Consider the following 26,963-nt stretch of genomic DNA (forward strand, 5'->3'; position numbering starts at 1 on the left):
TAATGCAGTGCTTTCCATTTTGGATATTAGTAGTGCAACTGAGTTATGACACAGGAGCTGAGAGAGGAGTCATTCCCTCTCAACACATTCAGGATTAGTTATTTTCCCATTAAACTGCTTTAGACACGGTGAGTTTGTTGCCTCAAATGGGTCACTGCATGTAACAGGAGTTGATAGGAAAGCCTAGTCCTACCTGATCAGTGTGAGTGACAACATGGACCTATTGAATTCGATGCAAATTTTGCTACAGATGCTTACAGACCAAAACTCAGTGTCACCCTCTGTATTTACACCACAGGGCTCTGCTGAGCAGCCACAGTAAGGCTGAAAGGACACAGCAGTGGTGGCACTGGCTGCAGTCAGGTTCCCAGCGCTCAGCTCACCAGGAGTCAGCACCTGGGGGTTCACCAATACCTCTCGTGGCCAGGTGGGTTTGTCCATTTGGGGTGTAAAGGGGGAAGAAGTGAACTATTATTTCAGTGCAGCTATTGAACAGAGCCATCCAACTTTCATGGGAAGGGGCCATTGAAGCTTCCCAATGGAGAGAATGTGACTTTATGGGTGTTTGTCATCAGGGTTCAGGGGGCCTGGTAATTATGGAGGCAATGGACAGGCTCCCTGTGGTCCCTTCAGGGAGGAGGTGGAGCACCAGCCTCCCTGAGTTAGCCTGTCAAAGTCATTGTCCACAGCAAAGCTGGCACCAGGCTTTGCTCAGTCCTGTAGGATGGCTGGTGATAGTGCCAGGCTCCAGGAGACAGAGGCGTTCTTCGGAGAGACAGAAGAGAGTGAGGCAACGGGAGGCTCTACTTGCACCTGCCTGCAATTAATTAATTACGAATCCACTCATTAGCTCGGCCCCATGGCTCCCCTTACTGCCAAGCCCCCAGCTGTCCAGAGAGCAAGTAATTATTTGAAAAGATTTCCCATTAAATCCAAAAGAAAAGGAATATTTGAAAGAAGAAGGGGCAAGAGAAACAGCAAGGGTGCACACACGATTGCAATCAGCTGTAGAGGATGTGCAGGAGTGGCTGGATCCCCATCTTGGAGCAGCCCAAGAATGATGAAATAGATTTCATTAGCCTGAATCAGCCCCTGATTACTCTTGTGCCATGTGAAACACCCCCCATGGCTCCCCACAGTCTGACCTCTGCTTGCAGTGGGTACCTTTGTGTGCATGGCCAATGCACCGGGGCACTCCAGGTCCCACCCCATCCTGCCGGCTCCGCAGCAGCCCCGTCCATGTGCAATCCCGGCTTGTGCGGAAAAAAAACGCCTGAAGATTTAAATTTCCTGAAGTGGGTACCTGCCTCCCCTTGGTGCCCAGGCAGCAGCTTCAGCCCAGCTCACAGGCTTCTAACCTCAGCCAGAGCACACATCTGCTTTGTGGGCCGTGTTTCTATTGCCTGCTCTCTGCTGCCTGCGTTAGCTCCCTCTCACTGCAGTGATTTACAGGCGGTGTTACGGCAGGACAGCTCTGACACTGATTGAGTCGCTTATCTGCCGTCTCCGTCCTGCTCCCTGACAGCCTCTCCCCCAGGTATCAATCTGCACATCAGTTCTTTATTCCTAGGTGAGAGGAGAGCTGTCAAGGTTGCAGCTACACTGTCATCTTCATCTAAGCTGCCAGCCACCCTTCATCACTTAAAGACCCTCTTTAACACAAACGCTTTGGGAGGGGGTCACCGTGTTGGAGATGGCAGCAAAATTTCATTTGCTCTCAAGGTGCTCAGAGCTTGATGGATTGGCTCTTATTTGTCAGGGTGCCCATAAATAAACAAGAGTTTCCAGGCTGTAGGTTCAGCCCCACAGCTTCTCCTTTCTGCAGCCCTGCAGTGGCTCCTGGCTGCCTGCTACAGGGTACCAGGACCCCTGTGAGACACGAGGCTTCCCTAGGCCTGGGTTGCTACCAGGGCAGTGTGACAGAGCAGAGGTAGGGTGGCAAAGACAAGTATGTGGAGCAAGATTTGGCATTGGGATTTACCAGGAGTCCTCACTGTCTTTGTGATGAACAGGGCTGAAGCTGAACTGCAGAACACCACCCCATCCCATCACTGCCCACTTTAGCAGGTTCGTAGAATCAGGACAGGGACATGCTGGGATAACAGCACCTGTACCCTGAGGTAGAGAAACTGTGACAGGCTGGCCCCCACCAGTGCACTTTAGTTCTAAATAATTTTTCTAAATTATTTTTAGCCTAAAACTGCACTGGTAAGAGTGATCCTCTCTGGGATCACTGGCAGCATTAGGCCGTGGCACAGGGTGATAGGAAAGGACCTGCATCCACTTTGGGGTTTGCTCTCAGATGCTGCTTTTGGGCCAGAGCAGCTTCCAGCCATCCCCAGCTCTGACAGGAGATGCTGTGTGTGTGCAATGGATCTGTGTTAAAACCCCATGTAACCTTGGTGTGCCACACAGCCTGGGGTAATCCAAAGGGACAAGCTGTGCGCAGCAAAGGAGAGCAGTGGGCATGGTCCTGCGTGTCTCAAGTTGCACCTCATTCTGCTGGGGCCTCTGCTACCCACAGCCCTCTTCAGTTTGGTTTCCTTGTTGCTGCTCTTTCATGAATAAACAAGCCACTGAAACATAATCTCTACCATAATGTTTATTAAATAGTAATTTTAAAAGGTTTTTATACAAATCATATAAACACAGTTTTATTTTTTGTTTTGTTTTGTTTGTTACACCAAAGAATCACAGTAAAAGCTCTTTAAGTCCGTAAGTTCTGGCTCAGCCAGTAAATGGTCAAATACCTTGAACTGCAAACCTTGGAGAATTTCCATTTCTGCATATAATTTCTTAATGGTTTAATTCCCATGCTCACCTCCAGCACCTTCCCACAAAATGAAGTCACCCAGAACTACAGCCTGCCCATTAGCAACATGTCCTGCCGTGGGAAGCGTGTGGAGGCAACAGCCCATTTAAGCACAGGCATTAATGCCGATTTTCTTTTTATTTTCTGAAGTTCACAGAGGGAATTGCAATCAGCAAACCTAATCTATTTGCAGAGGAGGATGCAATGAATTGAATGCACCAATGACCTTTCCCCCCCTCCCTGTTGAAGTTACAATCAAACACAGTTTTCCATAGAACAGTAAAGCACCCGGCAGAGGTAAGTGAGGTATTGGCTGTGCAGCATGATCGGCCTTCTCTCGCCTGGCGAGCTCACACGTGGGCCCTGCCCCAGCTGCCAGGGGCCAGCGGGACACACGGGCTGGGCCCGTGCCACCTTAGTGCCAAGGTCAGCAGTACTCCCCTGCCCCAGATCAAGAGATACATTAACACGAGTCAGTCCCACAGAATAAGTCACATACACGATACATACAGAGAATTCACGTGCGTGTGCAAACACACTATTTCTGAATATATCTATATATGAACTCTTCTCTCTGTACGCCTACTAGACACCATAACATCACCTTTTTAATTATATATTTTCACCTATTGTTTGCCTAAGTTGGCTTTTCTACTGTATGGTCCTTTTCCATTCATCCTTCCCCTCTCTGGTGATTTGAAGGGAATGAAATCATTGAGCAGCAGCAATCCAGCTTTGAAATGGTCTGGTACATTTCCTCTCACTGCCTCTGTTTCTTTTGTACAGTAAAATAACACCCCTGTGGAATTTGTCTGTGAAAAACGCCAAAGGAAATAAGGTGATTCGAAAGGAGAATCAGAGACACATTTACTGCTGTTTTTGTCGGGTGCACAGTGTGAATTAGAGAAATGGAGGCTTTGTGTGCGCATCTCCGCGTGTGTACACCGACCGCAGAGGTGCCCATGACGCAGCTGCTCTGCCTGCTCCCCCAGCACATGTGCACCTTTCTCACAGCAGAGAAGGGGTTTTTTCCCTAAAATCTTATTGTCCGAGGGAGCTCTTCATGAAACAGTAGTCAAATGTTCCTATTCCCACAGTGCCAAGGAGTAGCTGTGGCACTGCTCATGTGTCCATGCTCATCTCCTCTCCAAATGTTGTTTGTGTCCCCAAACACCTGGGCTCCTGCACGATGTGTTTGTGGGCCTGGGCAAACTGGGCTTCACAACACATCACATCTTTGTCAATAGCAGTTGGTGAGGAAAATGATGCCATCCCCACCCCAAACTACTTGCCAGGTAAAATGTAAAAACCAGGACATGCCAGGTATTACCAAAAAGCCCCCTGGAAAAGCAAACCCAGTATGACAGAAAGGTTTCTAATTTATCTATGTGCAAGCTGATAGAGGTGATTCACCTGTACTGAACTGGAAATGAAGGCATTGCTTTGGGGTTCAGCATTTCAACTCTTTTTTTCTCCATTCAGTTATTTTCATAACACTCCTGTCCCACAGCACAGTGGTAAGAGGAGAGGTACCAGCTGCCACACAAAGTAGCCAGACCATTTGAAAGTAGAAGGACCAGATTTCTGCTGGGGTCTAACCAGCAGAGAGTGGTGAAGAAGAGCATTTTGTGGGGAAGGATGAAGGCCTCACTTGCTATTTGCTACAGCACTGATCATCAGCTGGAGGAAAAATACTTCTAAGGCACTTGTTCAAAGTAAAAAAAACAACCAAACAGCTCACAGATAGAACTTGGGGGTTTTGCTACTAATCAGGAGCAGCGCAGCTTTGCTCCAAAGGGGATGTGGTGGCAGCTGTTTGGTCCAGCAGTGCTGATGGCACCAGCTCACACCCCCCAGCTCCAGGGACAAGGGGAGCATCAGGAAGATGAGGGGGTGCCAGTGGGCACCATGGCCAGGCTTCCCAGGGCTGTGGGCATGGCTCCAGCCTCCTTCCCAGTTCATTTTCCCTTCCTGGCACTTTGGAGAGGCCTCAGCACTGTACCTCAAGCCAAACCCCAAGTGAAGCCCCCTTCCCAAAGCCATTGCCTAAGCGCCACCAACCCGACAGGCTCTATCTTTCCTTTGCTGCAATTTTCTCATTATAGCAAAAATTAAATGGCAGGCTCAAGAGGGATGGGAGATTCAAATAAAGGCCTTCCTGATGAAGGCCTCTGCTGTTGCAATCAAAGATATGGATTTAATAAATGGCTCTTATTCACAAATCACTTTAAGGCTCTTCAGCTTTTCTCAAAGAGGTGCTTCTACACATAGGGTTTCCCTTCTATTTTCTTTCTTAATGATTTCAGAAAGCACTGTTGTTACTGTTGACAGTAAAGCCAGTATCCCACCTTTCCCCTGCTACCAGGAGAAGGAAAGTCGAAGGTAACAACATGCTTCCATTTTCAGGACCGCAAACTGCAGCTTCCTGTTCTTAGTGTGAAGTGCACAAATCCCTACAATGATATCTGGACGGAGTCTAAAATGGACAGGGGCTCCGTGTGTGTGTGTGTGTTATTTCTAAAGAAATCCCTCAGCCTTCTCAGCAACTTACCAGAGAAAGGAGGTGGGAAATAACAACCAACATTTAGTTTCTCACATCCAAAAGGTAAACCAGGCTCCCTTACCACATCCCAGCCACTCACATCAGCAGAATATGAAGATGAACAAACAAACAAGGGGCTCAGTCCCCCCTCGCCCAGCACAGTCTGGTTTGCAGGAAAGCCACTCGGTCCTGGTGGAGTGTGACCCAGCAGCAAGATCTGGTGGCAGGAGCAGTGCCTCTCCCCACTCCTGCTCCCCTCATTCCCTGTTATGGCATTCAGTTCCCATAGAAAATGGCAAAACAGTACAAAAGTACCCCTCTGCCAGCCCACCTCACCGGGCACAACGCCAAGGGTGATCCCCAGGCACCCATCAGGCCTCCGAGCAGCACTTCTGGTGGTTCATCTTCACCTTGTGCTTGATGCCATCGTACAGTTCGAAGTTGTAGTTCTCCAGCGTGGTGGAGCTCCGCGAGGACAGCCCGGCGTACGAGCACGTGCAGTAGAGGAGCAGACCCGCGCAGATGGCCCCAAGGAGGACACCCAGGGAGCTCATTGCTATGATGGTCACCAGGATGGGATCCAGGGTGTACAGCCAGCTTTTCTCTTTGTCCAGCTTCCCGGTTCCTGGAGAGTTAGTAGAGAACAGTGTGTCGTTCCTATCCGATCCAAAGTAATCTGCAGTGGAACGGGCACTTATTATCCAGGGATCACTTTTTACTTCCCCCTCACCTTTTTACATTTCTTACTTGGAGCTGTGATGGCTTTACAAGAGTTTAAGTATATATAGGGGATTATCTCAACAGGATTCACTAACCCAGGTCTAGAAATCATGTGAAGCACCAAACTGGCAAGAAAGTTTGACACCCTGATTCACTTTTAGACATCAAACTATTGACATAGTGTACAAGCATTCTAACCCACCAAAACTCTGGACCTTCCAGTGCCACTAGGTTCAAATCAATCTGTCACAGGTCTCAGACTTAATTTTCTTGATTTACAAGTCAAAATGCCATGCAAGCAGCAATTAATGCTTAAAAGATCAGTTTCACTTGTCCTAACACAAATACAATACATTGACTTCGCAAGGTTGCTGGCTGTTGGAAAACAGGAAAAGAAAACCAATGCCTTTGAATGCTAAGCCATCACTTCAATGTATGTTCTCAAATGTGTTCTAGCTCCTAACAGCACTAAAGTTGAGATTTGTGAGTAATCTGAGCATCTGATACTGAAACACAGGCTGTCATAGATGAATTGTCCACATGCACATGGACAATGTCCATGTCCATTTGCATACCAACCTGGATCGTCGTTGTCTTCAAAGTCTTGCTCAGAGCTTGGGAATTCATCCTCCATTCTCGGGAAGTTCACTAGAACAACAAAATGGGAAGCACTGTTTGTTAAAAGAGGCCTTCTGGCAGCATCATTGTCACTGCTCACTGGACTGTGAGACCAGCCAGAAGAAAGTAATTGTTAAACTACTACAAGGCTCTTCCTTGTGGAAGGAGTAGGAACTCATTATCTTCCCTTGGCCAAAGTCAATGAAGACTCTTGCACACTTGAGAGAAGAGGATCTTCACACTATGTCACATTTCATAACCACCAGGTCACCAGCTTTTAAGAAGAAAAGAGAGTGAGCAAAAAGCAAAGAAATCAGACACCTTGAATAGCACTAAAATATTGTCATTGGTGCCTCCATAATGGCCATAATTCACTATTAACATGCTCATGGGTATTACCCTTACACCTTTGAGTAGGATCTTAGTGCCTGTCATTACTTGCTGCTAATGCTGGATCCATTTAGCACACACTCTACTTTTCATATTTTCCCATATGTCTGACTGGATATAGAGCTTCAATGACCCAGTTCCTCTTTGGGTTTCAGATAAATTCACAGTAATTTGAGGAATTTATGTGTCTTCATTATATGTTTTAATACAAAAGCTGGTTGAAAGGGAGAGAGAGGCAAATGGTCATATCTAGGCCCTTATGTTAACATTTCCCTGATCCAAATTCCTTTTAGTGGTGACATCTCTTTCTATTGTTCAGCACAGACCAAGGACTAGCAACCAAATGCACATATTATAATCTGAGCAGAAGTAAGTTATTTTCCTGTGCAGTCTTCCTATAATTTTCTCTGCGTACAGTTACCATGGCTCTTTTCCACTTTTCCAAAAGAAAATGTCTTTTCATTTCAATCTGTGAAGAGTTTTCAAAGCTGACTGTAACTTGGGGTACTCAACTGAGAAGGTGTCTTGAAATGATCAGGAATGCAAAAAATCAGGGACTAGAAAGCGCTAGAAGTCACACCTTAGAAGTAGTTGTGATTGGAACCAAGATTACTTTATGCCTTGTGCCAAAATGGCAAGAAGAGTTTAAAGAGGTTACTTACAAATAACCAAAACTAAAGACTGTAACTTGTACCTAAAAAGCCACACGCAAAGAAATTACTCAAAACCTTATAAAAGAACATTTCTGCATATTTGCATGGATATTTAGGACTTGAAAAGGCCTCCTGAATTGTCAAATACACTTTTTTGCTATCCCAGACAATGTGTCAGGCAATGCATGCCAGGGACATGTCAAGGTTCACTTCCAGAGCGGGTCTCTGCTGAAATCCATGCTGGCCCAACACCACCTGACCTCTGCTGGGATAATGACACCTTCTCATTCCTCAGGCAGAATTGTATCTGCACCCAAAGAATGAAGGGATTTTTTTGAATTTGCAAGTGAACCTGGCAACAGGAAGGCTCACAGCCCAACACCTGCCCCTCCTGCCGATGAGTTCTGCATCGAGTGAGTCAGTTAAGCTGACTCAAGGCTGCTGGTACCTTGTCGAAGAAACACAGGTGCACACTGCTTTCTGTAAATCCTCACTTTAGCGGTGAGTTCACATGATTTCTCAACAGTTCTCGAACTGACAGGCCCAGATGGCAACATCTTAGGGCTGGGAGAACTGCCTGAGGGCCTCTTGCAAACATTTAGATCCAAACATGTGGAAAAATAACTTGCAAAGCATTTCACACGTGGAGACGTCTGAGCTGCTAGTCACCCATTGGAAGACAAGCAGTGAGATTTGCCATCCGGGTCACCCACACAACCCTACAGAAACTGTTTGTTGCTCAAAACTGTATGAGCAAAGGTCAAAATTAGATGACAGTCTGCCCAAGGAGTCCATGTGTGGAGAAAGGCTCTTGGAAGTCATTTGACATTCCATATTGTAGCTGCTCTAAATTTTGTGTGAGAACAAGCTAGCAATTTGATCCTTTTGTAATTTCCCAGGGTAGCCTTGAGGGAAAAGCCAGAAATAAAAAAGTATTGGTTAATCAACACTTTCAAAAGAACACCAGTTCTTCCAGCCTGAAAGGAAGGAGCACTGGGAAAACTTGAAAAGAGAGAACATTTATACAAAAAGCCCAGCCTAGAATCTGTTTACTCTTCTAGTGATTTGCTCAATTCCCCATGCTAATACAACTCTTTAGTCCTGCTTAAATGATATCTTCCTACTTGCCTACTTTCCTTCCTCCTCAGGCCCTCATTCTTCTGTTCCCCACATGCCATTTCACTGCTATTTGATTGTATGTTATCATGCAGGGCTCTACACCCTCCGGAAAGCTTTAGAAAAATGTAATTCGACGTTTCTTTTTCCATACTGGGGCTTCTCGAGTCATTAACTGAATCAGCTCAGGCTGTGTGGGAGTCTGTGGGAATTGAAGCTGGTGGTCTCAGTTCAGTTCCTAGTGGAGATGATTTAGAATATAGCCTGTCACAGAATCTAGCCTGCTGTTTGTCATCAGTTAGCCTCCTTTGGGACAAGTCCCAGCAATACATTGACAACTGGAGCAGGCCACAGAAGGCAACTCCCTTAGAAAGTGGTCCCCAGAAAAGCCCTGCAAGCTGGTGGGCAGAATGGGAGAAACATACATCAATCTGTGTTGTGGAAAGCTGCTTCCTTAAAGGGCAGATTTCAGGCACAACTTACCTTGCATTTTAAAAGGGAAAAGTATTCTGGAGAAAGGTAGTCAAGAAAGTTAGGGGGAAACTGTAATTAAATATGAGGAATGATTTCTCCTGAGTGAAAGGCCATTTTTAAAGCCCATGTGCCAAATGACACATAGCCAGTCCTGGCCAAAAGATGATATTAGCAATGATTTTGGAAACAGCCAGATGCCAAGAAAGGCTGTTATCTGTTGGATCTGAGAGCACTGCCAGCTAAAAGGCTAATTTATGGGACCTGGAAAAAGAAAGATAAAATTCTAATCAGACAAGGGCTGATTTAATACCATGTTTGTATGAACTCACATGGAGGGAGAGCAGGAGAGAATTAGTATTTATATAGAGATTAAAGAATTTCAGTGTACATCTGTTTTAAAATAGTAGCAGGAGTGGGAGGGATTGTGCCAGGGTGGATGACAGGGGCAGGAGAGCAGACAAGGTTCTCTGGTGTCCCACACAGACATATACACATGCCCATGGCAGGAAAGCTCTCCAAACCTGCCCAAGGCAGCTCACCTCTCCAAAGCTGAGCTCACCATGTCTCATGGCACGGCACGTACTTCCCACCACCACAGGTGCTCAATGCCAGCCCTCCTGCACGGGCTTACCAGCAGCAGCACCACCTCTGGCACAGACCCCCAGGCCAAGCCAAGAACTATTGCTTTGGAGAGAACGCCCAGCCCTGATTGCTGGAACCCGGACACATTCTTCCAAGGCAAATGACAACTGTCAAGAAAAAAAATTGCTGTTTCTTTCCAGCCTGACTTTGTCTGGTTTATGTCCAGGCACCAGGTGCTGCCTCCTGCCAGGTCACTGAGGGGAGCTCAATCACCCTGGGGCAGAGCTCTATCACCTGGCATCTCTCTCTGCACACAGGCATTTGCAGATTATCTGTGGTGTCTCTTGGAGTCTTTCTGGCTGAACAAAATGAGCCTCTCAGCAGGAGGTGCCTTTCCCAAACAATATATCAAACTTGCAGTAATTTCCAGATCTTTTTATTGCCTGCCTAGAGCCACTCTGGCACAGGATAGCCTGGCCTGGAGAGCACGCAGGATGCACTCCCACCATCCCTGTGCTCCTGCTCCCCACTTTCTGCAGGGGTCCACAAGCTCTGGGGCTGAAGCCATGCACCAGGGGATGGGTGCTTTGTGAGCTCTGCTCCTTACAGTCTTTCATTCCCAGTAATATCTGTGGCTGTGCCTGATGGGACAAAAAAAGCAGAGTGTGTAGGAGGAAGAAAAACAAATTGCTGGTTTTGGGGAAATAAGCAGCACATGGTTGTTTCCCCACTGTGGAAAGGACTCGAGGGCAGCCAGCTACACGCTCACCCCTCTCTCCTGCTGCTACAACATCCCTCTTGGCCAGTGCTATCCTGCCCAGTGAAGGGAGCGTAGGAGGTACACTGCTGCTCTGCTGCCAAACAAGTGCCCGTGAGGGTCTGAAACATTAAATGCAGCCAAAGCTAGGAAAACGGGGTCAGAAATTGACATTTCCCAGTCTTGGCATAACGAGGCAGAGCCCCGGCTCTGCTCTCATCCTTGCTTTTCTCTCTTTGCTCATTCCCAGTCCTTTTCTCTCCACAGCAATAGTGTGACTCCAACACACATCACTTTGTTTTGACACGGCGGAGCAGCCGCCGTGGCCTCGCCTTGACACCGCTCTGCTTGGCGCAGCGCAGCGCTGCTCCTCTGGCTGGGAGCCCCGGGGCTGGGGGGCACCTCCCACCCTCGGCAAATGGAGAGGCACTGCTCACAGCAGCAGCACAGGCTCCAAGCAGAAACACTCCCTCCCCATCCCCCATTGCTCTATTTCCAGCTGAAAATCCACCTCACTTCTCTCTTTCCCACTCCTCCAGAAACACAGGACTACTTTAGTTTACAGAAGGGATAAATCCCTGCCAAATTTCAAATTAAAACAGTGCTTTGGCTACGGTTGAGCATCAAAGAAAGCAAACAAGCTGCCACTCCCTGGCTTGGCCTCCCTCTGCAGTGCAGGAACTGCTGGACCTTATTCTCAGATTGCCTTGGGGCTGCCCTGGTGGCGGCCAACTGTGCCCACCTCAGACCACCACAAAACCATTGTCAAACTGAGGGGCATGGATGATCTCTTGCAATCCTTGGGCTTCCCATATGAAGATAAGGTGGGAAAGTATGGCTGGGCAGCTGAAGACCCCCCCACCAAAAGCACCTGGAGACATGAAGCCAGGCTGGGTGTTTGGTGTGGAGGTGGCCATGAGCAGGCAGCTATCTCCAGCTGTGGTGCTGCCCTCCAACATGTGGCACCTGGCCCTGCTGAACGCACAGCAGGTGGCCAAGGTGGCTAACCAAAATGAGTACCCTGCCAACCCTCCCTGCAGCAGACACATCCCCCATTGCAGCCTGACCCCTTCTCCAGCCCTGCTTTTGCACCTCCCCTCAGCAGCGGCACCGGGCCAAGGAAACAGTGGTGGTGGCATGTGTGTGTACGGCATGACTGTGGCATTACACAGTGTAATCCTCTCCTCTCCCCCTCTCAGCTCTAGAGAACCCAGGTAAGGAGCTGCCATGCAGGTTCTGCACTCTGTGCTGAGCTCACCTACCCCAAACCGAGCGGCTCCTCAGCGAAGGGCGGCACTGGCCCCCGCTGCCACGGAGCTGGGGGAGAAGCTGGCAGCCCTGTGGCATCCTGGTATGTTTATCACCCTCCCCGTTGTTGCTGTTTGTTTTTACAGTGCAGTGGCTAACAACACGATGCCTCAAACTGGCAGTCACGCCTGCAGTTTCTGCTCAGAGCCGCCAAAGCCTCTGATGGAGGAGCTGTGGCAGAAAGCCAAGCGGCTGTCCAAGCTCGCCTCGGGGCCTCGCCTGCTGTCTGCACGCCTCACTCTGCCCCTGACACGGGCTAGGTGGGCGCTGGCCCTGGTAAAGTCAGCAGGTTTTCACAGGGTTTCTAGAGGGACAAAAATCCAAACACAGCCCCACACACAGCCTGGTTTCTACCTTGTTCCCTTGCACGTGGCACCAGAGGCGTTTCCACCAGGCCAGGAAAAGCCAGCTTCACCCCCACAGCCCGGGGACAAGCAGCTCTGGGCACCCTGTGCCAAGTGCCATCCTGCAGGTGCCTGCCCTGGCAGGAGGCTGACCCAACTGTGGCTGGTGACTGAGCTCTGCAGCCTGCTCCTGCCCGATCAGCCATCTCAGGCACGCTGACATTGCCAAGGCACAGCAGCGCCTTTCCCACGGCACCCTTTGCTTTGCCAGGTCAGTGCTCCCTCTCTCACATCACTGTTAGGCACTGGCTTTGCCCCAGTGCTTACAGAGAGCGCCCATGGACCCCCTTCTGCTCCTTCAGCACAACACCAACTGCAGAGATAAGATAAAAAGATTGACACCATCACAGCACATACCACTAGGGAGCCACGCCCAAAGCCTCCCCGTGGCACACAGGACACAATGCTGTTCCCTGAAAAACAGAGCCCCCACTGCTCCCCCAAAAAGTTTTCCTCTTTTTTTTTTTAAATAGACACATAAATGCCTAAAGTTACTGGCAGAAGAGTTTGCATCAAAATCACACTAAGCTGTATTTATTTCCTTAAACAAAGCATGCTAATTTTAGCTGCTTTCTTCCCTAGGATGTGCTGCAGCCTGAGCAGCACCCAACTCTCCGGCCAATCTGTCTGTGGCGCACGTACGGAATAATTAATCCTGAACGATTTCTCCCTTTTCGTCTGTTTACTTAACAGAATTTTTTTCTTCCTTGTTGGGAAGCCATCAGTCACTCTCCCTCCCTGTTTTTCACATGTGCATATTTGTTTTGAATTTTGCTTGAACAGTCGCTGAAGTGTACAAAATGCAAATTACAAGTGTAATTTGCTTTGCTGTACAATTACAGGGAAAAAAAGCCCTCTCCCAAAAAAGCAGCATGGGTACTCAGCTTTGCTTGTGTTTGAATAGCCAGTGTGAGGGATCACATTTGAATTATTTTTTTGTTGATGGCCTGAATTCCTAGTAAAGTCAGGAAGTTTTGTTGCAAAGCTGAGCTTTATGCCAGGGTAAAGAATATGAGAGAAGGAAAATAAAGAGGGAAGGAAAAACCTCTCAAACTTGCAGCAAAATATATTTCACATGAAATGTGATGCTGCTGACTCTGCTGAAGGGGTGAAGGGTGCACATAGGGAAGATGGAAAGCAGACCTGCTGCAGCAGAAGTCCCTGTAGTAACAAGTTGGGAGGACTCAGGTGGAGGGAAAGCAGGGACCTACACCTGTCCAAACACTCGCACAGGTCCCCTGCACAGTCTGACACACAGAAACAGGGACTGCAGAGAAGAGGAAAGGAAAGCATTGCTGCTTTCATTATTAATTTTGCTAATGGCTTACCCATTTTTTGCTGAGCTCAGGGAGGGAGCATGTGGCTCAGCTGAGCTGGCAGCCAGGCCAGCCCCAGGGGCCCTGGAAAGTCGGATGTCCTGTCTCCAGGGGCCCCAGCTGGAGAATTTCTGTGTAATCACACTGAGCAATTTAGCACTTAGGCAATGCTGGTGAAATCCCCAAACAATCCCAAGAGTCAGTCCAGCCTCCCCAAACTCCCATAAGGCCTGGTACAAATGTAATGGATCTAAAAGCTGCTGTTAATACCCAATCCTGAGTGCAGCGAGGCAGGGAGCCCACAGCATCTGGGCTGCTGGGAGCTGGGTCTGCACGCAGCAGGAACTGGAGCTCCACTTGGCTAAAAGGAATAGTCCTGATGCTCCAAAGAGTTTTGGAACTCTCCTTTGCTTCAACCCACAGCGTTGTCATTAGCAAAGAAAGAAGAAGAAAGAAAAACCCCAGATATTTGTATAAAAATATCATCATTTTATTACATTCCACACAATACATCTTCAAAGAATTTCAAATTTCCACAAGATATTTTTCACACACAGGCAACTGGGCATTGCTGGGGATGTCAGGGCTCAAGGAGCAGGGGAGAACTGGGAGTAAAAATCGAAGTGACCTTCTGTTTTGTCTTTGGTGATTTTGGTTTAAAAGACAGGGTGCCACATTCTCCTCTCTGACACACCAATGCACACTTGCTAAGTCTGTGGGGGTGAACCTGGTCAAAGTGAAATCGTCTGAACTAGGGAGACTGAGCTGACTTTGGAAACGGGACAATATCATCTGCTGACATGGCTTGGGCTGCCTTGAAAGTAAGCACATGCCAGTATTTCACATCTGTTTTAATTTGCAGCTGACCAAGGGGGATAGGAATCCACATCCCAAACCAGATGCACTGCAACACCAGTGCTGTGTGATGAGGAGGCTCACACTGAAAGCACTCTTACCCTGGAAACTCCTCTCCAGGGACCTTTCAATGGCACTGCCTTCCAGGTGGCAGGAGCTCCCTGGGTCTGTTCTGGCCCTGTGGGACAGGCATGTCCCTGCTGCTCTCCAAAACCTTGTGGGAGCCAGGCCCAGGTGCCATGAGCACCCACCATACCTAATGTGCTCACCATGGCACATCACCCTGGGCTTTTCTGCACTCCTTGCTTGTTTCAGACACTTGCTGCTGCAGCTGAGAGGATCCCACTGAAATCTGCTGTGAAACCAGCACGGGGAACTGAAACTGGCTGCACAAAATTAAGGCAAGGATGGGGATAGAGTGACACCCCCATTGACAGAGATCCCCTTGGGACAGGGCTATGCTGCAACAGAGGCCAATACCACTTCAGCACAGTTTGTATTTTTACTTTTTTTCCCAGACCAAAAGGCAGCTCAAGACTGCAGGGAAGTTAACAGAGCTGCTCATCTTGATTCATTTTATGCAATATTAATGGGCAAAGGAGGAATGGGCACTAGCAAGTTTAGAAGGGGAGAGGGAATCTGATCAGTCATCACAGATGGACACAAACAAGATGGAGAACCTTGCTCACTGGAGGTACTTTTTTTGCCTGCAAACAGATTAGGGTTAAAAATTCAAACCACTTTTGCATGTCATCATTCAGTAATTTATATAAGGCATTTCCACTACAATACACTGGGCCATTCAACAGTCAGAGGCATGTGGAGGCTCCTCCTTGCCTCCCCAGTTAAAGCAGCAGCAATAGCTGGGCCCCCCAGGTGCACTGGCTGGGCTTGGCTTGCTAGATGTTACTGGTGCTCTAAGAAGCAGAACATTAGCAAACGCAAAACTGACATTCTAGAAAGTCAACGGGCAATTTTTATGATTCAGCAGCTATGGATTGGGCAGAAGGAAAAAAATCAAACCCAGAAAAGGGAACTATACTTCTCCCTTGAACATTTCTAGCAGAAAGACAAGGAGGAGCCCTCTCCCCCTTCCCTGTGTAAAAGCAAAACCATCAGCACCCAAAGTGAGGATACTTATTAAATAAATAAACCTTCAATTCTCAAGAAACTACAGTATTTAGCATCCACTAAGACCTGCTGAAGTCTACGTGTTACCCTAAGGCTGGCTTTAACAGATACAAACAAAACATTCATTATGAGCTTCTCTGATATAAGGCAACTTTAAATAGATTCACTTGCAGGTGGGGGAAGAGGAGGGCTTCCCCTCCCTCTTCCAAACAATGGCTGTGTTTTCATGTTGGCTGCAGAAAGAATAAAATGGAGAGATCTCTTGCTTTTTGAATGTCTATGGACCTCTCTGGATTCTTCTAGCCACCTGAGGCGGACGTTCCTACTGTCCAGCCTGGCCTTTTCTCAATTTGCACCCAAGACATTAACACTATCAAACAAGAAACCCAGCCAAAGCTAGATAAGGCAACAAAAAAGCATTGCTCTCTTCCCCAGGTAAACAAATCAGGGCATTCACCATAAACACGTCCCAGACCTTCCAGAGAGGAGGTGGGAAGGAGGGAAAATTAACAACAACAAAAACAAAAATAAAAGCATTCCCTGTGCAAGTAGAAGCAACAACAAGCAAATTAAAAAGGGGCTGTTTCTAAATATACATTCAGTCAGTCAGACACACACAGTCCCATGCACACTCACACACACAGGTTTAGCACATGCACACGAGCCTCACACACAAGCTTCCAGGCTCACCATCAGGTTCCCTTGCAGGTTGCCTACGGGGAGGAGAAAAAAATCCCAAAACCCAAAGAAGCCGACCAACAACAAAAAAAACCAACTCCCCAAACAAACACAACAAAACAAAATAAACCCCCACCTGACACCCCAAGTATCTTTGAAAAGTAATAGAAAGGGAGCGTTCACTTTTGAAGTGAAGGGGCGGTGTGTCTCTTCTGGCGATCCAAGATGCAGCATTAGTTTAGAGTTTGTAAAAGATCTGGGGAGGGCTGGGGGACGGAGAAGGGATGGAGATATCTAAGAGTTCACACGTATGCTAAGTAAGGAAAAAAGTGCAAAACTGAGGCAACGTATTTGAAGTCATAGTTTCTGTCTGTCTGTCTGTCTGTTTTGTGTTTTGTTTGCTTTCTCGTTCCTGTTCGGCTCTCAGCAGCGCAAGCTGGGGTCTTGCTCTAGTTTTATGGTTAGGGTGGGCTCCACGGCCACAGGGGCCCCGTTGGCATAGTGGGAGGTTTTGTAGGTGATGGAGTGATCACTCTTCTTGGCCGCATAGCGGAACCGGTGGTAGTGGAGCACAAGGGCCAGCGCGACGGAGACCAGCACCACAACAGCACCTCCGGCGGCAATAACGTAATACCAGTAGGCTGGGATGGGCTGCACTGACACCGTGTCCACTGTGGGCTCGGTCCCTGGCAGGAGGGTTGCCCCTGGGAAGGAGACACAGAACAGGGTTGCTAGGTGGGAGGCATGCAGACGCACAAAAAGAAACACACATGCTTTCAAGAGTACAGCACGGAGCAACACGAGGTCCCACGGCCGCCTCCAGATACAGGGCGTGCTCCTAGGGGAGGGCACAGACTGGCATTTGCTGAGCCCACATTTTCAAGGGCCTTTCCCTTCCCTTTTAATTAATCAGGCTGCCTGGAACGCAATACAAATTCCATATGCACTATTATTACTGTTATTTTTGGCATCAATGAATGTTTTTTCCCTTTCTTTATTTTGGCCATCTCCAGATCAGCCACCTGGTTTTGTCTCCACATGGCAGATGTTGTCAAGTAGTGACAGAACACGTCACGTTCGTAATTGGAAGTAAAGCATAATCTCAGATGGCTGAGGAAGTTACCACAGGAGACTGGGAAAGAGATTACAGGGAGAAGCATTTGTCATTCTTACTGCAAAGACAGAGAAGAAGTTCTCTGTCTGAAAGTGCTCTGCACACAGGTCTAGTCTCACTAGGTGCCCCATTCACAGACCTACACAGATTTCCTTACTATTTCTTGAAGCAAGAAGGGATGGTAATAATTATTAACAGGGCATGGGCTGCAAAATTCAACTCAATATTCAGACAAGAAACTTATGCTCTCTGCAGCTTCAGCAAGCCAGGACTATGGATTCATGCTGATAAAGCACCACACCTTGGGAGGGCTGGAGAAGCACCAGGCTCCCTTGAACTCATGGGCAGGCAGTGCCCAGACTCAGCCCAGCCACGGCCAGCCCTTCCTGCTCTTGCAGCTGCGGCGTGTTGCAGGGCAGGGCTGCCGGGCTGCTGTCCCTGGCCGGGTCACTTGGGGACATCCTGCCCACATCTGTGCCTCAGGGGGCCCACACAGCCTGCATGCACCGGCAGCGCCCACGGCAGGACCGCTCTGCACTGCTGCTGCTGCTCCCACCTCCCCGGCAGCACTCCCGGGGGAGAGCTGCAAATAACTAGGGAGGGAGGTATTTTTGCACCATGTTTATTTACTGGTTACTTCAAGGGGGCTGCAGTGCCCAGGGAAATTCTCAGGAGGGTTTGCTCTGCTGCTGGACACATTGACCCCCTTCCTGTGCTCACCCTCTCCTCCTGCCCCTGGCTGGCTAGTGGGGGCAGCTCCCTGACTCGGTACTGGCCTGCAGAACTTTGGGGGCTCCTGGGTTTGGTGTCCACACAGTGTTGAGCTCTGTGCTAACCAAACTCCAGCTCGGTTTCCTGAGCAGGCTTGGAGGACACCAAGGGGAAAACACAAAACAGTGCAGGATGCGCTCAGCTTTGCCAGCAGCAAGGGCATCTTGCAGCACAGCCTCTGCCCTCCCCTACAAACACTGCCTAACAGCAGAGTCACTGGCTGGAAATTTGGGATGGCGACGGCTTTGCTGCTAGTGGCACAGGAGATGAGGCAAAATGATGGTTCCTCTGCCACTCACAGGGCTTTTCTCCTCTCCCTATTCCTGAAAAACTGGGCACAGGGACTAAAACAGTGCACCCAGATGAATAGCTACAACAACAACAACAACAAAAACAAAAACACCTCAAAAGCTAGGAAAAATACACACAAGCAAGACAAATCCTGCTTTTATAGAGCAGGAGGCTGGGAACCACCCACATATTTGTCATTGTAGGCAAGGAACTCGGATGTCTCAGGAGAAGCCTAACTGGAGATATGCTGCTCTCAACCTGTCTCACCCCAGCTGCCCCTCACCATCAGGAGCGGGGGTGGCCATGTCCCTCCTGCCCCCCAACAGTGTCTGCAGAAGGGGCATACAGGCTGGGCTGTGTGCTAAGGATGGCAAAGGTAGGGAGCAGGCAGCCCTCTGACCTCCTTCCCTAACTCCACTGGGCATGCTGGTTTGGGGAATGAAAGCAGCACATCCCTGTGCCTCCCCAGCAGCTGCTGCCCCTCACCTGTCTGCATGGGGGTGGCAGTGTGGGACATCCCATGGGGGCTGCTGCCAGCTCCCTGGGAGGCTGAGCATGTTCAGTGCTGCCTTGAGCCTCACTGATAACCCCCCACTGTCTCTCTCCACAGATCCAGCTGGCTGAGCTGGCCCAGACCCGAATGTGACCCAGCACCATCCCCAATGGATCAGCAACACCTCTCCTGTGCCTGACAGCATGGGGGTGCTGGGCTGACCCCCAGGGAAATCGTGGGGCTGATTGCTGTATAGAGGCCACTTGTGTTTACACTTGGTGACAGTCTCTGCTTACATAGCACCTTGTTTCAGTGAGAGATTTACAAACAAACAGCCTCTCACACCACTGATATGCAGCAGGTCCCATGGTGGGAGCTGGGATGGGGAGAGGGGCAGGTGTCAGGGGTGACAAGAGCCCCTGAGTCTCAAGAGAGTGGGAGGAAGGCTTCCTGCTGATGGTTGTACGTTGCCCAGTGGGAGGCTGAGTGTACAAAGGGTGGGTCTGGCCAGAGAGGAGCACGTGCCATAGTGCCCAGCCTGCAGCCCTTGCCCCTTCCCTGTGCATCTCTGCCTGCCTGGGGATGGAGGGAAGCAGCATGATGTACTGAAGATGATCCTGCTTGTGGGAAAGGTCCCTTGGGGAACTCAAGCTGGCTGCAGCTTCAGGACAGCCCCTGCTTGGCCCTGACCCACTCCAGATGTCCCAGCCAGGGCTTCAAGCATGAGGGTGGTGCAGAGCCCTTCCTCAACCCCTGTTTCCACACTGCATGGTCCTGCTGAGGAGATAGCAGAAGTCTGGAGAGTTCATTTAGCAACTGAAGTCATTAAGGAATCACACTCAGTTGTCTCTAAGCCCTAATGAAGCCAATTCCCAGTATTAATGATTGTTCTTCCTTACATTGCCAGACACTAAATATAGCTGCCCATCCACTCAACACACAGAGCTGATGTTATCTGCTCTGTTTTTACTGGCTCTGCTGCTCTCTGGAAGTTTTCTGTTATATTAGTGGAGAAGTTCACTGCTCAGGGAGATGGAAAAAAAAATCCATCTTCTTAACTTAATAATTTTTCCACTCCCCTTTGCCTTCTGCCACACACACACTTGCCCTTCCTCATTTATTCACTAGTGCTCTCATCTTAATAAAGAACTGCCTCCTGCTGTTGTTGTCAAGTTGTGGCTGCTGTGTTTATGGCACAGCTTGGAACACCAGTCAGTGGAAACCTGATTTAATCCTTAGAGGGTGGATATTTTACGTGGTTGTGCTGCTGGTCCTCGCACCTCCACCCTGGCCAGGTACTGCCCCATTCTCTTTCCAGTAGGGAACACTCTATAGGGACTAGTTTTGGAGTTTTGCACTGAGAATCAAAACCCAAAGAAGGAAAAGCAATAGTCATCTAGGAAAGAAAAAGGAGAAAATCCTTTCCAGAAAGCTGCCTGGAGGGCTGCCCGCCTTGCTCTGCCACTGCCGTGTCACAGCTCATATTCCTTCCCGAAATCACTGACATTAACTGCTGTGGACAAGCAACACAGCTGGACTTTTCACAGATGACACAGATGAAAGCAAGTATTACACTCATCTAATCTGAATGCCACAAAACCAGTGTCAGTCTCAACCCCATAACTGCTACCTGTCATTGCTCCAGAGAGCTATCTCTATCTTGACTTTAGGATACCAGCAGGGAGAGAATCCACTAGTCCCAAAGGTAAATTCTCCCCGTGGTTTTTCTCCATGGTTTTTCTCCATGCATTATTTGGAATATATCTCTTATTTTTCACCTGGTATTTATCTAATTCCTTGTTTCCAGACACTTGTTGTACCCTTTCTTTAAGGGTGGAATGCATCAATGCTCAAAGGCAGTACAGTTGAAGCACACTTTCCTGGTCCTGTAAGGTCCCAAACTACTAGGTGAAACATACTCCACCTACACAAATTCTCTTCTTATTATTTGCTTTGTGATCCTGGAGCCTGTAAGGTGCATATTTTCAGCTTTGCTCCCAAGCCAGGAGAGGAAGGATTTGCTATTATTTTTAATGGTATCTGACTTTTTCAGTTCATCATGTAATTGCAGGAGTGGGGGCTATAGAACATCTCAGTAATTCATGCATGGTTTTTCCTCTCCAGCTCCATTTTTTTCTCCAGCCAGGGACTTCTTTCCCTCATTTTACCCTCCCCTTCTGTTGGGCATGTCTGTCTCTCCCTCATTTTAATTATCATGTAATTGCCTCCAGTCTTCATCTTCACTTCTCCATCTTTTCCCTCTGCACTTTACTTTTTCTTCCCAGGTCAGTCCATCCCTCTGTGCCATCTATACCTGCCAACCATCCAGGGGAACCTTTTCAAACTTTTGCTGCAATTGCAATTGCTCCCCTGTTACGACCAATGCTAGGATGTCCTTGAGGGAGCCAGGAATGGGCAGGAGCTGCTGGAACAAGCTGGCAAGTGCCTGTAACAGCATCTGCCTGTGGTGCTCAGGGACCTCACTGTTTCTCCCCAGCCAGTGTGCCCTGGGGAATACGATGGGGAAGTGGAGGCACTCAGGCAGCAGGGCAGGGCAAAGGGGAAGACAAGCAATATGAATTAGCAGGACTTTAGGATAGACTTTAGAATAAATAGAATGTGAGGACCCAGAGAGGGGTTCAAACTGTAACAAGTCTCAAAAGACAAGGATGGTGTTTGTAAAATAGATACCAGACCAGGCCTAGGAGAATGCAGAGCAATGGTGGAAGTCATGAATGGTTGTGAGGCTTTAACTGCCACCTGAGAATATCACAGCAGCTTTTCAGTAACACCACAAGCCTGAATATCAGATAAATAAGCCTATAAACAAGCAGAACTGAATTCCTAGTTGTTACACTATGGGTGTGACTGTAAAACATGGTGTTAGACCCTGCACTTGTCCCTCACATTGGTAACACTCCACAGGCTGAATCCCCAGGGACAGAGTCGTGCATGTCCCTTCAGTCTCGGCGCCTGCTTTGCCATCGCTCCCAATGCACACACCCAGGAGAGACAGCTCTGCCCACATGGAAATGCAGCTGCTTCTAGGATAGAGTCCAGCCATATCTTACAGTTCACCAGCACAGTACAGACATCATGTCCCAGTGAAAGCAAAGGGCATGTTGATTCAATTGACAAAACAACTCTCAAAATTAAGGGGAACTCCAAGTTTGCTCTTCATCACAACACAACCCCCAGACATATTCCTGAAGAGGCAGGGAGGAAAACAAAATCCAAATTTCAAAAACCCATAAACCCCTCAGACTAAACTGATGTCTGCAGAAGTAGATAGTTTTTCCCACCCCAGAACAAGACAAACAGCACCCCCCCTGAAAAGAGAGAGGCAGTTCCTTGGAGTTCCTCACCTTTTCTCCTGCCCTGCAGGTTTGATCAGAGAAGTGTTGGTTTCTATTCTCCAGGCTAGTATTAAGCTGTTAAATATACCATTTTCACCTTGTTTTCCTTTTATTCACTGTCACCTTCAGAGCTTCTGATGGCAGTTTTCTCTCTCACTTATACCTCCCAACTCCCTTCCCCTTCCAAGCAGACTCACCCCACCCTCCTTTGCCAGCACTGAACATGCCACTGCCAGAGCATCTGTGAGCTAGAGAACCACCTTCCCTCACAACAATGTGAATTACTCCCATCAGATTTCACTTTTAACTGGCTACTCTTTTTTTTCCATTTAAGTCAGTTGAAAACTACTCTTTATTCTTCAGCCTTCCAGGCTTAGCTGCTCTTCAGGAGCTAAGTGCTTCTCATGATGGCAGGTTTCCTAACGCTATTCAGTCCCAAGACGGGGGACTTGCCTGCTTGCCTGTTTTCTGTCACCTAGCAGAAGTCAGAGGATGCCATCTCCTGCTGCTGTGGTGGGGGAAGTTTAGTACACACTTGCCATTTCAGTGCTCAGAACATTTGCTGTTTGTACAAGCACACACATTGCTTTCCTTCGATGTAAAAGCCCATGCCAGCAGAACAAAACCACCGAGAGAAGTGCAGTTTTACCTGGAAAGTAGGAGTTCTCACCTGGGAAAGCTGTGATGGGTTCTGCAGAGGAAAAACAAAAACTCATGTTAGAGAGGAGAGTATTACACCAAGCCCTCAGTTCACATCCTCATTGATTTGCAGTGGCTGAGTGAAGCAGGCTTCCACAGGAGCCACTCGCTGGGAACAGCACAGGGAGCCAGCCAACCTCAGCCAGGACTGTGAGAAACCTGGCTCCAGCTGGGGACCAAACAGACACAAAAACCTTTGACTCAAACACACTTCAGAGGAAAATATGTCTGAGGTTGAGGGTCATTTGTATTCAGCCTGGCTGGCCTGAGTCATCCAATGACAAAGCCTCACCTGGCCCAGTGATGAAACCCTGAAACCCCCTAAATTTCCAAAAGTGGTTTTGGTTCTGGCTCAACTCTGGCACTGTTTCTCACATGGGAACTGTGTTAATTCTGGGCAGTGATGCCCTGCTCCTCTCCATCTCACAGTGACAAGAAACAAAGGCAAGTGATAGTTTTCCTTCTTTCAAGATACTTTGAAGATGTAATCTATTACAAATTACTGGATCTGAAAAGCAATAATCGGTACTTACTACTGATTACTTTCTTGCAGAAGTAATAGACTTCTGATTATTTTTAGATTACTTCTGCATTATGCCTGTGAGTCACAGAAGCAGACTCTGGCTCTACTGAGTGCTATGAAATCATCATTTGGGTTCAAAATGCGAATGACACATTTGTCAAAGGAAAAAATTATTGTGACTTATTAGCATTCTTTCATGCTAAAAAGGAATCAGATTACTTCCAAGGATTATATTTGAAAAAACAGTAGCCTGTGCTGGAGTCAGCTATTCTCATGGCTGTGAAAGAAAGACAGCAGCATGGTATTGCTACCATTTCATTATTATTTTGGTGAAACTGGAAATGACCCCTAAGTTATGTTAAAGTTTGCAGTGGGAACCCTTTGCTGGAAATGTTTGTTTCAGAGCCATCTGAAACAAACAATCCTTATGGGTTTTAAGATCCACATTCAACTTCCTAGACAGGGTAAAATAATTTTGTATAGTGGTTAGGTGTGTTTTTTGGTCTGAAAATGCTTGAAACTTCATAATTTATTAATGCATTTGTTTTTGAAATATTAAGCTTTAGGTTCATGAGGCCCAAGATACAATAAGACTGGAGCTAGGTGAATTGCTGAGCTCCAAAGAAGTTAGATAGGAAATACTATTAGTGTTAATCATGGCTCTTGCTTCTCTTTAATGCCATAGAAGGCAAGAGATTAAAACACCACTGTCAAGCCTTAAATACAGGGAATTTGACATCTGAAGTATTAGCTCCTTTGACAGATGGGAGACCAGCAGAGTTCAAAGCATCAAAGAAACGGGGACTGATGGTGCTTAAGAGCCTCTCTGGGACACTCCTAGTCCTGTGTTTTATTATCAGTGCTGGTTTCTGCACCATCTTTACCCTCACCTGCCCACATAGGGCGGCAAGCAATGTAAGCAGCTCTTTCCAAGCATGGTTTGTCTGGTGCTTCCTCCCCTGAGAAACACCCCCTGGGACAGAGTGTTTGTCCTGCTTGGGCTGGGAGGCACTGGGATCATCCCTTGGTGGGAGTAAGGAGAGCAGCTTCACTGAATGGGGCTTTTCAAAGCCCAAAAGGGAGAGAGGCTCTTCCCTGCTTTTTTCATTGGCTTCAGGATGGGTCAGACACTTCCTAGTGAAACATGCTTCTCCCAGGACATGCACAAGAGCAGGACCTTGCTGCTCCGGTCAGCTCTCAGCACAGCTCCCACTAATTAAATACTGCTGGTCCCATGCTCAGCTGGGATACCTCTAAATACACACCCAAGCAAGACAGCAGCCAGAGCCATCCGTGTGATTGCAATTTTCTCCAGCTAGAGGAAAAGTGCAGGCAGTGGCTCCACCTGCAAACTGCTGAAACACTTTTTTGCTCCTTTTTTTCCCCCAAGTCCTTTCTGTTTTTACCTGGCTTTTGGCCTGGTTTGGGGAATGGTGAATTCTAGGGCAAAAATTTCTTTTATTATTGTGTTAACATTGCTGTAAAACCTCTCTGCAGCTTTTTTTTTTCTTATTAGAGAAGACTCCTTTTGAACTCGTTGGCCCCTCTAAGTGTGTAATACTGACTGACAGCTGGCTTCTTTTGTTCAGCACTTTCCTTTTAAATTTGATGTATGTCCTTATCACACAGAATAGTCCTCAGTAACCCTCAGCTGCTCTTTCAGCTTTGCGTGGCAGAGACATGTGCTCCCTTCTCCTCACACCAACGCAGGCAGAGCCCTGTCCCCCAGAGGCTGAGTCGCCCTCCTTTCTTTCATGGGCAATCAAAGTCCCAGCTGAGATCCAGAAGCTCCTGCTAACTCGGCCAGGGGAGGTGTGGCCCACTGACAGCTCACAAGGCAAGGTGCCCCCTCCCTGCCTCCCTGCCCCCAGGCGGGATGCACACGTACCCATGCAGTTCTCCAGCGGGATGTTGGTGCCCAGCCGGATGTCATCCAGGGCCAGCTCTCCCGAGTGGCCGTTGCGGATAAATCCCTCAAACACGATCTGTGGGAAATCGGGACAGAAATGTCAGTGCTAAGTTGGGCGCTTCCCAGCTTAGAACCACCTACGGAGAGTGGCTGCTGCTCCCAGAGGAAAGGGTGGGAAATTGCTCCAGGCTTTCCCTACAGACCTGTGGATCACCTGACACTAGTCCTGCTTCCTTGCCCTGCCTCTGCCAGCCCTTTCCCAGGGAAAACTGCTGTGCCTGGACAGGTTCAACAGAGAGATCTTTGCCTGGCCTGGCAGCTCCTGGCTTGCAATTTTTTCAGTTAAGTGCCTCTCATAAGGAAAAAAGACTGAGTGAATCCCCCCTAGCTCTTGCACAGATGATGCAAGTGGCATAACTCTGAGTTACTGCAGCAGCAGCTTTGGCCCATGGTATTAACTGAGCTCTGATCACAAAAAGGAAGGGAAGGACACAAAATGCACAGCTACATTAACTGTAAAGTGCTGTTCCCATCAACATTACATAAGAAGTACTGAAATGTCAGGGGAGAAGGGTCAGCCTATTCCTACTTAATCACAGGCAAAATATATTTACAAAAATAAGTAGAGTCGTTAGCTCTAAGAACTGCTGAGTGGAGACACTTGCAATATTTACATAATGACGCCATTATTCAGCATGCTGGTATATTCACGTTTAGCACACAAAGTAGTCAGCCAGTGCCCATCATTCTTATCTGTAACCATATTGTGTTTCCTGGTATTTTATTAAAAAGCCAAACCCATACAAACTAGTCAGACAGCTCCAGCTTTTGCTTTATATCCCCCTGCCTACTCTGAAGGCATTGGAATAGGCTGCCAAGTGAAGTGCTGGAATTACCATCCCTGGAAGTGTTCAGAAGGCATGTGGATGTGGCACTTGTGGATATACTTTAGTGCTGCACATGATGATGCTGCGTTAATGACTGGACTTGATGATCCTGGTGGCCTTTTCCAACCCTAGTGATACTGGGATTCTAAGGGTACAAATGATTTCCTAGGGCTACGTACTTCACAAACCTCCTCTCCCAATATTAGGTGCCCTCTTTCATCTAAGGTGCCTGGGATCCATGCCTGCCTTCAAGGACACCTCCCTGAAGGGCTGAGCATCTGACTGCACAGGCAATGGAATGTCTGGGCTGTGGGTCCCAAGCTCGGGCCGTCAACCCATGTGGGAGGCAGCAGTTTGGAGGGATCAGTGGCCTGACAGCAGCAGCTCCCTGGGTCAGGGTCAGGGCTGGGAGCTGGCTGGAGCAAGGCTCCCCACCAGGGTGGTCACTAAATTGCTGCCTCAAGCCTGGGAGTCCATATTTCCTTCTGCCTTGGAGGGTGCTGGACGCTGTGCTGATGCTCATTAACAAGTGACAACAGTAGCACTGTCTCCCTGGCAAACGGC

At 48.2% G+C, this 26,963-nt stretch overlaps 1 protein-coding gene across 4 annotated transcripts in view; it reads right to left on the minus strand.

Annotated features, from left to right (window-relative positions):
* Positions 1-2,584: 2,584 nt before the first annotated feature.
* NRP2 (neuropilin 2) overlaps positions 2,585-26,963 on the minus strand; it is an 89,347-nt gene continuing 64,968 nt past the window's right edge. The window contains exons 14-17 of one of the 4 annotated variants that reach the window (XM_066553963.1): positions 25,492-25,588; positions 23,052-23,072; positions 6,654-6,722; positions 2,585-5,979 (exon numbers count right to left, since the gene is read on the minus strand). In XM_066553963.1, coding sequence (XP_066410060.1) covers positions 5,726-5,979; positions 6,654-6,722; positions 23,052-23,072; positions 25,492-25,588 — 441 coding nt within the window. In that variant the 3' untranslated portion in view covers positions 2,585-5,725. Of the gene's footprint in view, positions 6,031-6,653; positions 6,723-14,160; positions 17,061-23,030; positions 23,073-25,491; positions 25,589-26,963 lie in introns of those variants that run through there. The other 3 variants (XM_066553962.1, XM_066553966.1, XM_066553965.1) reach the window with 3 other exon arrangements.

The sequence above is a fragment of the Molothrus aeneus genome, chromosome 7 (genome assembly GCF_037042795.1).
Source record: "Molothrus aeneus isolate 106 chromosome 7, BPBGC_Maene_1.0, whole genome shotgun sequence".
NCBI lineage: Eukaryota > Metazoa > Chordata > Aves > Passeriformes > Icteridae > Molothrus > Molothrus aeneus.